The sequence below is a fragment of the Patagioenas fasciata genome, chromosome 3 (genome assembly GCF_037038585.1).
Source record: "Patagioenas fasciata isolate bPatFas1 chromosome 3, bPatFas1.hap1, whole genome shotgun sequence".
Lineage (NCBI taxonomy): Eukaryota > Metazoa > Chordata > Aves > Columbiformes > Columbidae > Patagioenas > Patagioenas fasciata.
Window position 1 is genome coordinate 99,151,948 of NC_092522.1, and position 17,433 is coordinate 99,169,380.

At 38.6% G+C, this 17,433-nt stretch overlaps 1 protein-coding gene across 2 annotated transcripts in view; it reads right to left on the bottom strand.

The window, feature by feature from the left end:
- The window catches only part of PRIM2 (DNA primase subunit 2), a 102,396-nt gene extending 85,459 nt beyond the window's left edge, over positions 1-16,937 (bottom strand). For both annotated transcript variants that reach the window (XM_071806936.1, XM_065834555.2), the window contains exons 1-5: positions 16,876-16,937; positions 16,543-16,716; positions 15,799-15,902; positions 14,795-14,874; positions 10,592-10,712 (exon numbers count right to left, since the gene is read on the bottom strand). In XM_071806936.1, the coding sequence (XP_071663037.1) occupies positions 10,592-10,712; positions 14,795-14,874; positions 15,799-15,902; positions 16,543-16,699 (462 nt within the window). In that variant the 5' untranslated portion in view covers positions 16,700-16,716; positions 16,876-16,937. The remainder of the gene's footprint in view (positions 1-10,591; positions 10,713-14,794; positions 14,875-15,798; positions 15,903-16,542; positions 16,717-16,875) is intronic.
- Positions 16,938-17,433: the final 496 nt, after the last annotated feature.

The window sequence follows — 17,433 nt, forward strand, 5'->3', positions numbered from 1 at the left end:
TGTCACTTGGTTTCACTGTCCTCTGAAACACAAATGATTAAACTGAGAAATTTATAATTTCCTTTGAAATTAAGTTCTTTAGGATGAGAGTAACCTGTTACATTTTTAAAGTGCTAATGGTATAAATGTTTTGCTGTCTTATTTAACAAATTCTAGCATTTAAAAACACCTATTCCTAAGCCTTTCCACATACAATTTATTTCTATTATGACTATAAGCATGGAGCTAAAAGACAGAATATGTATTTTTAGCTTACTTTGGCAATAAGGCACTATCTCCCACTTAGACATGCATCACTTCCAACCTTTGTTGTCACCTGTAACACAATTATCATTGGTTTTTCAGGCAAAGGGACAAATGTAAGATTCAAGTAGCCGGAAACTAAGATAAAATTCAGAACCATTTCATTCGCAAATGCAAACTTCATCCCACTTGGACATAATTACTGCTTTAACTTGGCATAAGTTTCCACACAGTAAAATTAGGCTCTAGACAGTTTCCACTTCTAACAGTTTTTCCCCATCCTGTTTGGGAAAGGAAGAAATACTATTTGATGCTTCTGAAATGCAAAGCCATAAATCCAATTAGAAGAACATTTTCGTTTATACACCCGGTAACAAAAAGGGTAATTACAGCCATGGCCTTCAAGCAGTTAGACATGATATTGAGTATTTTCTTTCATCTGTATCTTTCCATAGTAAAGACAAACTAGTTCCAATCTCGTTAATCCAAATCTGACTTTAGGATCTTCCATACCCAATAAACGCAGTCATAAAACATTTTTTCAAGAAGCTAAACTACAAATATTTATACAACTGCCCCGCTATGGAGATAAATGCTTTTGAAGAAAGCATAATAGTGATATCAGAAAGTGTCTCATAGGAGTGCTCTGATCATAAAAACGGAAATTAAAGAAGTTTAATTTCTACTGCTTACAGCTGCTAAAAAAGTACTTCAACTGGAACATCAAAGAAGAGTTACTGCGGAAAAAAAAAATGAACTCCACTAATGTATTTTGCTCTTTCCTTTTATTTTGCAGTTCTTATTCTTTCCTCTCACATGCTGGCAGATGCGCTACAGAGCATTGGCTCCCCCAGCTGACTATTCCCATCTGCTGTTCCTTCCTCATTACTATGATCCAAAACATTTTATTAAAATACTGTGCTTTATAACAGCATTTAAAAAAATAATATGGTTAATTTTGCAACACTGGTAGTTACCCAAAAAGAAGGCATCTAACCTAAAAGTCATTTAAAAAATCTCATAATCTTTTTGAAATTTTAAGAGGCTTTTCAGTGCTGAAGAAATTCTAAGATAATTTAAACAGGATCTTTTATGCTTTGTGAAGAAGAAACAGCAACACAGAAAGATGTATTCCAGAAACATAATACACTTTTAAGCTTATTTCTTCTGCACATTGCAGAAAGATAACACAGAACAGAAGCACTGAATGGAATCTAAATTCAATTTTGCTTCACCCTTATACCACAGATAAAGATATGATAATAACCATCAATTTTCATTTCTTGTGGAAGCAAGAAAGAGGAAATACGTCTACTTCAAGGAATCAACAGCCTCAAGATAAGATGAAGGAAGGGTCAAAGCAAATCAGAAGAGTCAAGATGATGATCAAAAATCACAGAAAAATAAATTTAGGATAAAACTTTACATTCTATTCCACTCCACATTCCAGTGTATCGAGTTAAATTCCTGGAAAGGTCCAGTAACAAATCAAAGCATCTGACAGCACTTAGGAAAAACCAGGAGACAAGTAACAGCCCACGTGGATCTGTGTAAAACAAATTGCATGAAGCCCATCTCACTGCCTTGATGACAGCACAACAGACCTCAGGAAAAAAAGCAGGCGTCATATTGCGTCAAAAATACTTCTAAGTCACTCTCATAGGACACTTTCACAAGCAAACAATCAAACAGTTCCACTGAGTGCCCAATAACCTGGGTGCAAAGCCAATTAGGAAAGTCATACATGGAAGAAATTAACTCAAAAATTGGAGGAGGTATTAAGCCAAGTTCCACTATGCAATTTTAAAATAAAATTTAATATTTTAGTTACTAGTTTGCACATTAAAATAGGAGCAGATTACATATTTAAATGCCAGGAGGTTGCAAGAGTTCTGGAGAAAGGGATCAGACAAGACAATCTGGTCTAAAACTGAAGGCTGTATTTCAGCAGACATTGCAAGGTTCTACAATGAAGCCAGTTCCATCAATTAGAGGAAGGGCTGATTATCCAGGGGTGCTGAGAAAAGGAGTTGTGAGACCTTTCTATCTCCAGCTTGGGAGCTGCTATATCACATTGCTATGGGAGGCGGAAGGAAATGCAAAGAATACATTCATTTAATCTCCATGTCATCTCAGAATTGCTACTGGTTCAGCTGGAATATTCTGACCAGCTGACACTGCACTTGAAAAAAAGACACTGCCCCATCAAAAAATGGGAAAGAACACCCACAAAAATGATAAACCACTACATGCAAAGAAAGGCTAAAAGAATAAAGAAGAAGAAAGTATAATTAGAACCATCTTGAATGTAGAAGGCATATACAAAGAGGAAGAAAACAAAAACAGCTCACCTTTCTCAATTAGTGGATAGAACAAAAAGAAACAGACTGGAAGGTAGAGTTTGGTTTAACGGAAAGGAAATAAAGCAGCAGAATGATGACCACCACTGTGAGACATGAACATGCAGGTGTCTGGGACTTTGCAAGCAAAGCTGTGAAGTTTTCATGTACAAGGCAAATGAAACAACTGTCTTCTTCAAAGTGCTATTGAAAGACTTAAACACAAAAAAAGAAAAAATATATAGTGTTTTGAAAATAACCGCAGAACACATTGGTCCACATGAACAAAAGAGAGACCCTTAAACAGCCACCAGAGAAAGTCTGAGTGGTTAAAGTAAACAAGTTTGGTGGCAAGTTTTCACAAGAAGCAAGTGGAAAGGAATCAGAAGTTCACTGTCTTTTCCAAATCAACACAAGATACATCACAGACCTCCAGAGACCTTCAGCTGCAGATGCTGAAAGGACACACATGTCCTTCGATGTCTATGAACAAGTGGTTTATCTCAGACAGTCAAAATTGTACAAGGCAAAGCAGACAAGAGCCTGAAAGTCTCCGATTGAGGGCTTCAAAGGAGATACCTCTGACAGTGCCAAGTAGGAAATGGTGTTCTGAGGAAAAGTACAGCTTTGCCACACTGAATATAAGCTATGAGAACATCCAAAAGAGAAAGCAGGAAACACAAAACCAAATTAAAACAAAGAGCTAGCAGCGAAAAAGTATTTTTAACTATCAGGTAAGGGTTGAAATCATAGTAACAGTGAAATCACACATCCACGAAAAAGATAAAAAGTGAAGAACTGAATCCTGTTGCCCTCACCACAGAAACAGAATGGGTAACTTAAAAGAAAATAACCAAAATATCCACAGCTATACACAATGAGAAAAGAGAAGCATGACTGAATAGAGTAGAAACTGCTTCCAGTAGAAGAAGAAAAAGCTGTAGCTGAGAAACACCAGAAGGACCCAATGTTGAAACTAGGGCAAAGAAAAAGCAAGCATTAGAAATGCTATGTACAGTTAATTTACTGCTGGAGTACTAAATGCAATATTGGCAGGAGAGCTCATTAGTTGAAAACAGGTGGTGAATTGTTAAGTTTCCCTCAGAATTTAATCCTGTCAAAAGAAAGATTATGAACACCTTAAAGGTACTATCAGCTTCACTGACTGGACCATGACATGGAAGAATCTCCCACAATTTAATAGCAAAATTAGGCTTTGCTTCTGCTGAGATTTGTACATAGGAAGCAGGAATCCAAGATGTTGAGAAGGAAGAGTTACAAATGGTTCCTTTGTCATAGGAGAAGTAGGACTAGACTGATCTAAGAAACAGGAAAGAACACCAAAATTAGTATGGCAGACCACGAATTAGAAGTAAAAGGCCTCAGAATATGTAGCAGTTGTCTAAAAATTAATTAGATAGGTGACAGTTCCTATACAAAAAGTTCTATGAAAAGGCACTGAAGGGCAAAGTTCTGTTCTCTGTCATTTCAGGGAACAGAAGGATTAAGCAATAGCTGAGAAAAAAAAGTGAAATTCATGGAAACAAGGAAGTGTTAATAATTACAGAAATTAACACATCAGTCAAATTCCCAAGGACTTAAAAGAAAGATAATTTAGACTTCTGCCAGCAGAGCTTCCTTTTAAGGAAACATTTCTCAAAATACTAATTTACAATAACTGGCACATTAGTTGCCAGTCCAAGGGTCTCCACTTCTAACTACCAAAGCTAAGTTATTGCTATGATTAGATAACATTTTACCCAATTTCTCCTTCAATGCATATAGAAGAAAAAAATGGAAGAGCAGATAAAACTCTAAAGAGAATACTTTCATGACTTTTCCAAAATATCCTAAAACAACCACTAAAAGAAGAAAAACATATTAGAGGTGCTCATTTTGAAGCATGGAAAAATCCAGCCTAAGATCTAAGAGTTATTGTGCAACAGGACATACATAGACACAGCCCTGAAGGGCAAGAAAAAGATAAGCAGCATATAGAGTGAAGGAAAGAACAAATTTACTCTATTTTTATGGCTTCAGGTTATCACCATCATCATCGTGATTAATTACTTCCTCAGTGTTAGGTCCTGTAACACCAAATCCATGAACAATAAGAAGTTCAACACCTTGATTCAGGAATTTCTAGGAATAACAATGACCCAGATATCTTGCAGTTTTCCTCAAACTTACAGACACATTGAAAGCTTTTCAATAACAACTTGTGGTGGTTACCACAAATATTCTGATTATGCCAAAAAGGCTATCAGAATGTCAAATCGATAAACTAGAATTTATCTCACACTATGGAAGTCTAAAAACACTATTATGACCAAAAAAAAAAAGTGTAAGTTCGGTCATTTCTCAAGGGCTTTTGATATGGGCACACATAACCAGCTACAAGAAAAAAGGGGAAAGGACAAGTGAAAAAGTTGGGGTAGGAACAAGAGGATGAATGAGAGGGAACATTTGTAGCAGGGCACATGGAAAACCACACAGACAATCAACCTACGTGACAAAATGGGGCTTGGGCAGGATGTGAACTGACTCCAAACAGTTTTTGTATAACAATCCAGCAGAAATAAAATCAAGCATTTTTAACTTAAGGGAAATCATTGGATGCCCAGAGCTTGTGGCAAGAAAGAAAAATTATCTTCTCGTTAAAGCCCAAGTGTAACTTACCTGTAATACCATTTACTTTATATAATTCCTTGATATACTGAAAAACTTACTTTGAGATTGTTTTCTTCCATTACTACAATATTTAAAATATTCACTATATTTTACTTTAAATACCTTAAAAATCTATATTAGTGGCTTTTACTGCCAGAAATCATCAGGCATCATTGCTGCAATTACTGATTTATTGCATTATTTTAATGCTTTAATCTCCTAAACTAATGTAAATCACAACCGCACACCTGTGTTTGCAGAGTCTCTGTGATGAACTCTGTCACCTTAGCTGTCAGCATTTGCTTCTCTTGATGCTGCCTAAGGATCTCCTGTGCTCCTGATGTGGCTGACTTTGCACATAGACTATTTAATGTGCCTTGAGAGCTGAGAATTACATGCCATACAGAAAAAACTTCAGTATTCATCTGCATAATGATAGCACTGGTCCTTAAAAGCCTGTTTTTATTTCTTTTTTTGTTTTATTTTTAGTACATAATGTATAGAATAGGCTGAAAACATTCTGAAATGTCTTCATAACCATTCCATGATTCTCTTGTTACTGTGACAGAAAACCATTAACCATATCTGGGGAAAACACTTGTAAAGTATAGATTAAAAATAAGGAAGCCATAGAAACAGGGAACAGATTAATAAGTATTTCTCATTCATTAAAAAAAAAAAAAAACACACCAAAAAACCTATATCAGAATCTTCTTCTCACATTGAATACCCCATAATGAAGTGTCCTGAAAGGCAATGTAGCACTTGTCTCCTTTCAGGACAAGGAAACATCAAAAGGTGGAAACTCCCACATCTCAACATATTCAAAGGCTGACAAACCACATAACACTAAAATAACACGAACATATATGATCAGGTGAAAAAAGAGTGAATCATGGATCCATTTGTAGTGGTTTTATTTTTAAAAAAAGTTTTGTTTTGAAGCAAGACTATCAGCCAGTCTTCCAGGCTCTTGGCCCATTAAGCAGTTGCCCAAAATTTGGTGGACACCTGAGAGCAAGCCATCCATGAAAAAGTCAAGACAGACAAGATTACAGACTGAGGTCCAGAAATTAAAGTGTCAAATCAGGATAAATATAAGGTTTACTTAACAAGACAACTGCAGAATCACTGAATATAAAGTGTAGCAAATCTTACTTTAAGTCCAGTTCTCTAAGCTGAACAACCAGATGCCTTTTGTGAAGCAGCAGGGTTTCAACTAACATGAAGCAAATGCTATTCAAATTGCCATTTTCCCAGGCAATGGGTAACGTCAAGAGAAATACCCCACAACTGAGTATCAATTAGATGACACTGCTCTAAGAAACCTACATTTTAAATGAGTTAGTAAATACCTATCCTAATGTGTCGCCAAATGTTATTTCCTAAAAGTTATTATTGTAAAAGTGTCACATAATACACACTGCTTAGGCCAAGACTAACCCCTCCCAATTCAAGCCTCATCACTTGCAGGAAAATACATGGAAGGGATTTCTATCAAATACTGTACCGTAGAGTAAGTATATGTGTATATAAAATCATTTCCATTTGCCCCAAATGTTCTAACTACTGTCAAAAGTAAAGTTCAAAAGTTAAATTTCCTCGATGTCTATTTACTAGGAAGGAAACTATATTGTAAACATCACCTTTGACACCATGATTCAACCACAACTTATTTCAGAGAAAACGCAGGCTAAATTCTGAATGCTTCAAGTTATCGATACAATTATTTTGAGGGGGGAGCTATTCCTGAAAGGTGTAAAAATTACTATTAAAATCGAAATCATCTTCAAAATTGAATCTGTTTTAATTTTGAAAAAGATATCTAAAAAGGATTAAGTGTCTGAACAGCACAGATCTTAAATCATTTATTTCTAATGCAATACCAACAGATTTAAACCCATTTAGAAAACAAATTTGAAAACCAATTATGGAAATGAACTAGTTAAGACAACTAGTTGCAGATACTATAAAGTTTACCAGTGTGTATTAATTTTGTACTATGTGCAGGCAGAACAGCACTTCATTAAAATACCTTTTTTTATTTCAAAAAAAAAAAGTTGAGGTTTGGTGTTCAAATTAAGAGCCTGACACTCATTACACTACACAGAATGCTTTAACTCAAAGGAAAAAAGACAATATTTTCATTACTGTCCCAAACTCTGGTCAAAAATCAAAAGCCAAAGTTACTGTGAAAGATGTTGAACACGTACATCCTCTCAGAAGCTGAGATCACTGAATTTTTCAAACTGAGAAGTAAAAACAATAAAATTGCATATAATCCTCATCAGCCTCTACTCTTGGACTCAACCTCAGTTCTTGCCACCAGTAACCTGATAATCTCTTCTTATCCAACCTAACATATCCATGCTTAAACAAAAGGAAAAGACCACTGCCATTTATGTAACTTTTTTCCCCACCTACTATTTACAGCTAACCAGAAGATTCCCAGTTATCAAAAGCTCCAGCAGGGTCCCAATCTCAATAACAGTCTACAAATATGTATATCAGAGTTTAAAATAAGAGCAATTAAAACAAGAGAAAGTCATGCACTCATGAGGCTGTCATTTCACATCATGGTACACTTACAATTAACATCTCACCACTATCAAAAAACAAAAGCATGAGAATGAGGTCCATCATTCCTGCTTCCCTACTTTTACTCTTGCTTTCCTTCTACCCTTTTCCTTTCTTGACATTTTATTCAATACAAGACACTCTACCTCTTGTCTGTGCTGGCATAAATTGGTACGATAATATAGACGCTAATATTTCAGAGTACTGTAAGATCTTGAGCACAAATGTTCCAGTAGGCTGAACAGTACCAGCCCGGGCATCTTCCTGCCAGAAACAGACTGCCCAAAGCTATTTCCTAAAAGTGACTAAAATGCAATCTACCTGTTAGTAGTTTTTAGAAGTGTTCCTAACATAAACTCAAAGCAAAATTCCATTTTTTTCAGAAAGTCCAGGTTCCAGAGGCTTCTCACAGAAATGCTAAGGATGGACTAACTTAATTTGGTGATAGCTTTGTAAAAACATTTAAAGGAAGAACTTACTTAAGCTTCAAAATCCCACAATTTATACTACATGTAAAGAAGGTTATTTTCACAAACATAGTAGAAATTTTGAGTTATCATAATCCCATGCACATTCAAACACAATTATACTGAAGTCATCATCTTTAATCTTTGAACAGTTTATAGACTTCCTTTTGGAAGTAAAGGGCATCTTTACAATCACGTTAAATTCCCAAGAGCAAGTATTTACTTATTTTAATAAACCCTTGCCCATGCATTTTGCTCCACCAGCAATACAAATGTCAGTCACAAGACAAAAGTTGCAACATTCATTTTCATTAAATGTCATTTATATTTTAGTTTCAGAAAGCTATTGCTCTTTGATTAAAATTCTCTTTAATCATGAGATCAGAACTACTCTTATTTCAAACTCTGTGCAGCTGTCATATAAAAAACTTCCAAAGTCTGATATTTTTTCTTCTAGTTAACAACTTTGTTCTTTCCAAAAAGTTGCTAAATAAAATCTTTGCCGCTAACATGTTTGAATAAGATCGTAACAGCTGCTTTTTTATTATACCTGAGCGGGATTGAAGATTTCTTGATTCTCTAAAGCAATAATTCTCAATCCATAATTCACAAAATCTCAGGAACTAGTCTGCAAAGCCCCTGCAAAAAAATTAAATGAATACGTCTCACTTTCTCATGCATGTAAGTAAACATGCAAATGAGATAAGTGATAGTTATTGAATTCTCAGTGTTACGTTCACTTTGTTGGTGCTGTAAATGAAGACAACTGTGACAAAACTGTACTAAACGATCCACTTATTCCTCCTCCCGTAAAAAAGGTTGACCAGTTCTTTTAATAAATACTGAGAACCACTTCCTACAGTGGTTCTTAAAACTGTTAACTGGAGACATAACTATGCCAGACTACACTGAGGTCTGAACTTCGGCAGCTCTGGAATATCTCAGATTAGAATTCTGAAGTGCAGAAACTTTATCTAGAAAATGCAAGGCACTTGTCTTCTCTTTAAAGAAACTTAACTAACTTTCCTAGCGTATCTTAAGCAATTAAAATCCCATAGCAGAATTTCTATCTGTTTACAAATAGGGAAACTGAATTGTAATATGAAAACTTTATTCCTTTTCCAGAAGACCATCCACTTTCCTAACCAGTGGAGCACAAAGTCTGATTTTCATCTTGTTTTATGTACAATAAGGCATGAAAACATTGTAACTTCTAACTGAGATGTATGAAGAGAATAGTTTGCCTTCGTTTCCTTTTTAAAGCCTTTTACAAATACAACACTGAGAAAACGAACACTGCTTTTACAGTGGCTCCTACACAGCACCATAGAGTTTGGACCCATTCCAGATACGTACGGAATTCCTTAGTAATTCAAATGTTTTATAAATGACAGTGCAAGGAAGGATCAGTTTTGCCTAAATTCCTAGCGGAATTGGAAGGGAGCGAAAAAGCAGAAGCAGGGAAGTAGATGTTCAATGAAATGATGCTTTGTTGCCTCAATAGGCGTAAGAAAGAAATACCTTCTTAATCATTTTGACATATTGAAGGCACATTGAATAGCACAGAATGGAGCCATACTCCTAGTTATTTCCAGCAGCCTGCAAACATTAATTTATTCTCACAAGCCTGAATGCTGAAACTGTGACAGGACAATATGAGACTGGGGAATAAGTAATGGAAATACAGCTCCACAAAAAACACCATTCGCTGAACAGTCTGTTGAACCAAAGAATGACATTTCTAACAGTCTCTCAAAGACCAAGGAAAGCCAATGTGTTACTGTTTAGCTAGACAAATTCATTCTCAACACTGCACAAGTCATCTTTCACCATCAACAGGCACTGGTGCCAGATCTTTCAATCCAGCAACATCTAATGCACATCAGTCACAAATTTGAGACTATTCAAGTTCTTCTAACTAAGCAGCATTTCAAGAGAAAGTTTTTTCAGTAGAGTGACGATTGAACATGCTTTTTTATTAAGTTTACTCTGAGAGCTACAAGAAAAGCTGCAGCTTTCTAACAAAACAGTTCATATTTGCAATGTAAAAATGCTAGTGAAACCATTAATGCGGGAACTGCAATAGACGTTTTCCTTTAATTTCCTTTAATTACTGTGGCACAACTGTTCTCCAAGTTCAGAAGCTCTATGTGGTTGTTTTTTAAAGCCACAAATGCCTTTTTTAAAAAAAAAAAAAAACAAAAAAAAAACAGGACTAAAACTGTCTTAATGAGAATTTTAAAAAAATATCAGGCACATGCTATATAACACAAATCCAGAAAGTAACATACTTACAGCTTCAAAAGATAAGTCCACATGTTCCATGAATTTCTGCATTAAATTGTCAGTTAGTTGACTGAAACGATATCGAAAGAGATCCATTTCTTGTTGAAGAAACCAACGCCTGAGCTCCTCACTGGAAATAAATAATAATTTTATAAAAACATATGATGTTTTATGATTACGCATTCTCTCTTTCTTTATAAATTAAATGTCAAATCTAGTGAACACAGCATTAACTGTAGTGCTGTCTTTGGCACGGGACTCACAAACTGAGGAACTTGGAAGAGAAGGTAGGAGACCTTCAGGAAGGAGCACTCCATCAGAAAAGGCTTTTGAAGAGAAAATGCACAAAGAGGCGGGACAGCAGAAGTTTTGGAAGAACAGAGGTAGTATAGCTCAACATTAAAAAAGGCTCTGTAGGTATCAAAGCTGTTGTTACTCCCCTTTAAGGGGAACTCACTAAATCTTACTTGTTCTAAGTAACAATAACCAACTGCAGATAACATTCTCTTCTAGTACATAAAGGACAGCTTTTTTTCTTCAACATGGCATGATACTACTTCATCATACAATTAATGTCACAATTAACCTGATGAGGCAAACATATTACAAAGCCTACTTCTTTTAATTCTTAATTTTTAGGTTATCTCCAGCTGCAGGAACACACACACATCTCGGATGTGTGTAACCACAGTGCTAGCCAAAAAATAACCAGGCAAAAGGAAAATACATGGCAACAAACCTGAGTGAGGAACACAAAGAGAACATTAACATTTGACAAACGAACAAAAGGGGTTTAGCAACTGCAGGTGAGCCAGTAGAAAAATAAACATGAACACAGGAGTCAGAAGATGGCATAGAATAAAAACAACATTGAAGCCAGTCTCTAAGAACTCACATCACTCTTTGCATATGAATTGCTAACATCCCAGCACTCAGATTCCCAGGCATCAGCACGTTCCTCAAAGCTATAGTAAGTAGGGAATAAGCTTTATAGCGTGGGATTTCACAAGGCAGAAGAACAGTCAAGAGATGACGACTCGACTACATCACAAATTTAACTGACAAGAATGGTAGAGCTGGTCGCTTCAGATCATGTAAAAAACATAATAATCCAATTCATGAGGACTAACACAGACTAGGAAAAAAAAAGTTGATGTAAACTCCTACCCCTGGGTGGCACTGTTGGCCAACTAGAAAACTTAGATCAGTGTTGCAGGAAAACCAGCCTGTAAACACAACTGCCGGGCGGACCACAAGGAACTGAATCCAAGCTAGTTTGTAATTATGTCTTTTTAAGTACACTTTTTCAAACAATCCTAGCTTTCATCAATTAATCTAATGACTTGTGCCAAGCTTATCTTTCTGACCTAGTATGATAAAAACAGTATACTCTATTTGCCTCCCAATTTTATCTTTTGGGGAACCTCCAAGTTCTGGAGCACAGAAAGATCTCATCCCTGAAATAGCTGGTTTTCAAAAGAGAATGAAGAACGCTGGGTATAGGGTCACTTCACAGTGCTTAAGATGCTATTTTCCATTTTATGAGTAATCACTAACTCCACCTTTTCAAACAACAACAAAAAGTTACTTTAAGCAGAAACAGATCATCAAGCCACCTTATTGAAACATTGCATCAAACCATCTGTATATAAACAACAACACAAAACTACATTTGCATGTAGTTTAAGAAGAGTGCCCTGGAGCCCTATCCAAGGTTCTTCCTCGCCGAGAAGGAGTCTCCCCCTAAACTACAAAGCCAGGCTCTTTCCTGCTGATTCTGTGGCCCAAAATAGCTTATATTCATTCCTGCACAGTGGTTCACCTTAAACAAGCTGCCCACCTCTGCCCTGCCTACAGGCTAATTCTTAAGATACTCCCTGAAACACAGGGTTTGAAACATGTCTCCCATGTATTTCCTAAGCAAGCGCTGCAGTCAGATAACCTCTCCTACAAAAGACAAGGATCTTCTATCAAAAAGATAGCTTGTAGAGAAAAAGCAGGCAGTCCAATTATCTGCACGCATCATTAATTCCAGAAGATTCCAGTGCCATTACAGACATGCAGGGCAGGGTGGAAAATATGTCACATCAGTGACAGAGGCAGATGTTGAGCCAAGTCCCTGCTTGGTTATTTCTGAGTGGGGAAGCCTTTCACTCAGCATGCTGCCTGCCGTCACTCGCAGATGCCTTCCTCCCTTCTCAGCACAGACAACAAAGTTCAGTGAATTTCACTCCTGAAACAAATACCTAACCTACAGGCTTTTCCTATATGGTTTGTGTTGCCTTCTGTGAATCTGACCCAAACTTATTTTTCCTGAAGCCGCAGACCAATCAAAAATAGATACCTCCTGAATTCCAGATCAGATTTTTGCCACCAAACAATTTCACCTTCCCGAACACAACTTTCTTCATATGTGTCACTACCAACACCCTCAGTGTCTCATCTCCCACAGAAAAGGAACTGCCCCATCTAAGTAGTAACTAAATGCTCTAAGTTTTACAAGACAGGATAACGCAAAACAAATCGATTATTCCAAATTCCATCAGCTGCCTAATAAGAAACATCAAGTTTTCAGGGGCTGTTTAGTCCCCAGCTACTTAAAGATAGTACCTTTCAGAGGGTTTTGGTAGAAACTTACAATATAGGTAAAGCAAGATATCTTCTTGTAAAAATCAGCAGGATCAGTATGACTAAGGGAGTATATCAAAATACACACAACAAACATGAGCACTAGAAAGAAAACCAAAATACATTTGCTATTCATAGTCACAAATAATACATGTAGAATAGAGAAGGGTAGAAGGAATTCCAGTTGTAATTCCATTATTCAACTTGCTCCCTTCTTTCAGGATTTTAAACTATACTCTCAGAGTCACTGCAGCGAAGGTTGCTATTGACCTCCACACCAACAACCTGTTCCTTGCTGTCATGCACCACAGATCTAGCTGGCTCATCCATCACATACATCAGACTGTCTTCAGCACAGCCCAGATGTCTTTTGAAAGGGCAACATGATGGGATGTGAATACTCCAGAAGACTTCAGGGTGTTTAAAGTCACCCAAGGCCTGTAATGGTGAGGTTTCCTCTATCTGGAGGCTTTTGAGGCCTTTCCTACTTCCTATTCTAATCGGATGGTCTTAACAGGCACCTACCATGATGCTGGCCACCTTGGACTACTCTCCACCACTTGCCCCAGAACTCCCAACTGTGTCAAGACCCATTTCAATGAAAAGCCCCATCCATTCCAGTTCTTTGTCTTGGCCTGGATCACAATCCCTTCAACTCACCCTCCCCGTCTGCTTTTGCCTACAAATCCATCCATAGCAGCACTTCAGTCGTGTCAGCTATCACAGTATCATCATATGTATTCTACCACACTCAGCTAATTTAGACAAACTAGACCACAAGTTAAAGTTCAATTACTGAATTAACAATTCAAAACAGTACACACTTTACATTTGCCAGTTTTCATTCTAAAAAGGGACTGCAATGGCAAGAAGTCAGGAGTTCACACTGATGCATAGCAAAGCTGCTAACAGACATAAGGCACTGACAACCTCTATAATTTCATGTGAAAACTACAGCTGAGGCAAAAGAAATGCACTAGCCAGGACCAACTTTGTGCTTGAGATTTTACACAAAAAAAAATAATTGCAGTGCAACCATCCACGGCAGTGAATTTGAAAGAAAAGCAGAGTCAGTAGAGAAAACCTCAAGCTCAGACGGTACTTTTAGTTTTCCAGAAACCAGGCCCTCTCTTTAGGCAATAATATAAAGTTTATTTACATAGTGAGGTCTTTGGTCGGTAATGAACGATTTAAGCATATGAAGTAGCTAATTTAAATCAAATTATCAATCACTGCAAATGCCTGACAGACACTTAATACTGGTGTGCTTTAATCTCAAAAAAAAAAATGTCAAAAGGAAGAGACTCAAATCAATGTTCTGTGGGTAAAACCCAAATGTTTATACATTTTTTTTAAATATTACAAAATCTGGATGTTAATTTTGACCCTGAGTATCCCTTTTCATGACAGCTGAAATCAGGTTCCTAGCAAAAAAAAAAAAAAAAAAAAAAAATCTGAGCCTATTCCTCTATTTAGTGGCCAGGTAACTCTATAATATCTGTTATGCCTATAATACAGCAGTGTAGTAGCTGTATACATTTAAAATTAATAGTAAGTGTACAGTATAATCCAAAAAGTACTTACGACTGACAGTAAGCAAGGCGTAGTATGAAATGAGAGATATGGTCTTTTCTTCTTGCCTCATAATCATCATCAGCCAAAGCCTACAGAACAGATTAAAAATCCGTAATTAATTTTTCATTGCTGTTCAACCATGTATTAATACTCATCTTTAAGACAATAAATGCAACATTACTAAAGAATCATAGAATCATTTATGTTGGAAAATACCTTTAAGATCATCACGTCCAACTGTTAAGCACTGTCAAGTCCATCACTAAACCATGTCCCTAAGCACCTCATCTATATGTCTTTTAAACACCTCCAGGGATGGTGACTCCACCATTTCCCTGGGCAGCCTGTTCCAATGCCTGACAACCCTTTCCACCAAGAAATTTTTCCCAATATCTAATCTAAACCTCCCCTGGCACAACTTGAGACCATTTCCTCTTGTCCTATCACTTGCTACTCAGGAGCAGAGACCAACACCCTCCATGCTACAACCTCCTTTCAGGTAGTTGTAGACAGCGATACGGTCTACCCTCAGTCTCCTTTTCTCCAGGCTAAACAGCCCCAGTTCCCTCAGCCGCTCCTCACAAGGCTTGTGCCCCTGGCCCCTCACCAGCTTCATTGCCCTTCTCTGAACTCTCTCCAGCACATCAACAACTTTCTGGCAGTGAGGGGCCCAGAACTGAACACAGGATTCGAGGTGCAGCCACAGCAGAGCCAAGTACAGGGTAACGATCACCTCCCTGGTCTTGCTGGCCACACTGTTTCTGATAAAAGCCAGGACCCTGTTGGCCACCTGGGCATACTGCTGGCTCATGTTCAGCCACCTACTGACCAATAGAAGGGAGTTGTCCTACACAAAGAAACCCATATTCTGAAAGAAAAACTACTTCTGTGACAAAATGACTAAACTTCAGTTGTAGGAATAGTATTTCATCACTTCTACTTTTATTCAGAATTTCTGAATGGTGTAAAGAAAATGAAGTGCAAAAGAGTTCCCTTTTTTTGTTGTCACTTACTTTGTAGGGAAACTTGAGTTTCCGGAGCTCAGACACCAGCTTACTGTTGTACTGATCACTGTTTCTTACATAGCTCACACCAAGGTTTTCAACTGTTTTCAGCACTGGGGAAAAAAGAAAAAGTCCATGTTAGAGAAAAAATGTTGAAAAGAAATCTAACTGTGTCATGTACTGGGAAATGCATAACCTGGGGTAAGGCCACAGGAATTGGTTTTAGTGGTATGGGGATCAAAGGGTCAAGAAATATGGAAGAGAAGGTGTGGCCCACAAATCCTGAACAGCTCCCCAACTCTGGGATCCACACAGTCAAGAAGGGAAGGGAGACAGCTAACTCGTGATGGATCAGCAGGTTTCACTCTAATGACAGGAAACTTTGATTCTGTGACTTTCAGGAGTTCAGGGGAACCTTTGCTCCCAGCCACAGCGGTCTGAATCGCTGTCCTGAGAGACATCAAATACGCCACAACACCTAGAAAGTGAAACATACTCATAAAAAACACCTGTGTAAACCAAAACTATACAGTCCTGACTGCTATGGCCCAAACGTGCATTGTGAAATCAGTCACAGCTCCCTGAAATACCCAAAGCAACACATTTTCCTTTAAAAGGGGTTCATTTCAGCATGAACAGGCAGCCAGTTCACTTTACTAACAGACAAAGAGGGCACTCGAGCCCGCCAAAAACACACACATCCGTGACAGCAACAACCAAAAGCTTCGGGGGTTGGGGGAGGACGGAACTCACGCTTCAGGCGGTCGATGGCCAAACTCTCAAACTCCGAAAGCGAGATGTTTTCCGTGGGGGGCTCCAAGTAGAACTGCAGGCTGTGAGGGTACAGCTGCCGCCGGTCCCCCGACAGCCACAGATGCTTCCCCCTCGCTTGGGCGCTGGAGAACTGCATCTCCCCCGCCGGCCGGCCTGCGGGAGACACGGCCGATCAGCCCCGAGGGAGGGGAAAAAGCCGCCGCCAGCCCTCGGGGCAGACAGGGTCCCCCCGGAGCTGCCTCCGGCCCCTCCCGGCGTGACCGACCCCCGGTTCCCATGGCAACTGCCCCCGCGACATCGCCGAACCCCTACCTGCTCCCGGTCCCGCGCCCCAGCTTCCCGCGCACGGCCAGCCCCGCCCACTTCCGTCCCGCCGCGCTCAGTGCTCAGCCACGCCCACCTGGGCCACGCCTCCCGCGCGGCAATTGGCTGGTGAGAGAGAAGTGGGCGGATACGCAGGGAAAGGTGCCCACAGCCAAGATGGTGGCGCATGCTACTGGCGGGTGAAGTGCGGCGGCTCCGCAGCGCCCGGCCCGCCCGTACTGCCTGTTCCTGCGCTCCCCTTCCACCGTTAGCGTCAAGAGCTTGAGCATCCGAAGCGATGTCCATCCTTATCTCTTCCTGTTTTCTATGAAACTGGCCTGAATCTGTGTAATTGATTTTATTGGGTTTTTTTGTTCCACAAAATTGTCTGTCCTCAGGATTGGCACAACTACCATTTTTCATCAGTCATCCCCTGTTGTCTGCTGTTCACGTTAGCGACAGCATTACCATCTGAATCTTGCACAACTCCAGTACCCAAAACCAAGGGTCACAATGTCACCGAGTGTCATGATGGTGCTAAGCTGGTTTGAGAGTGAAATGTTCAGC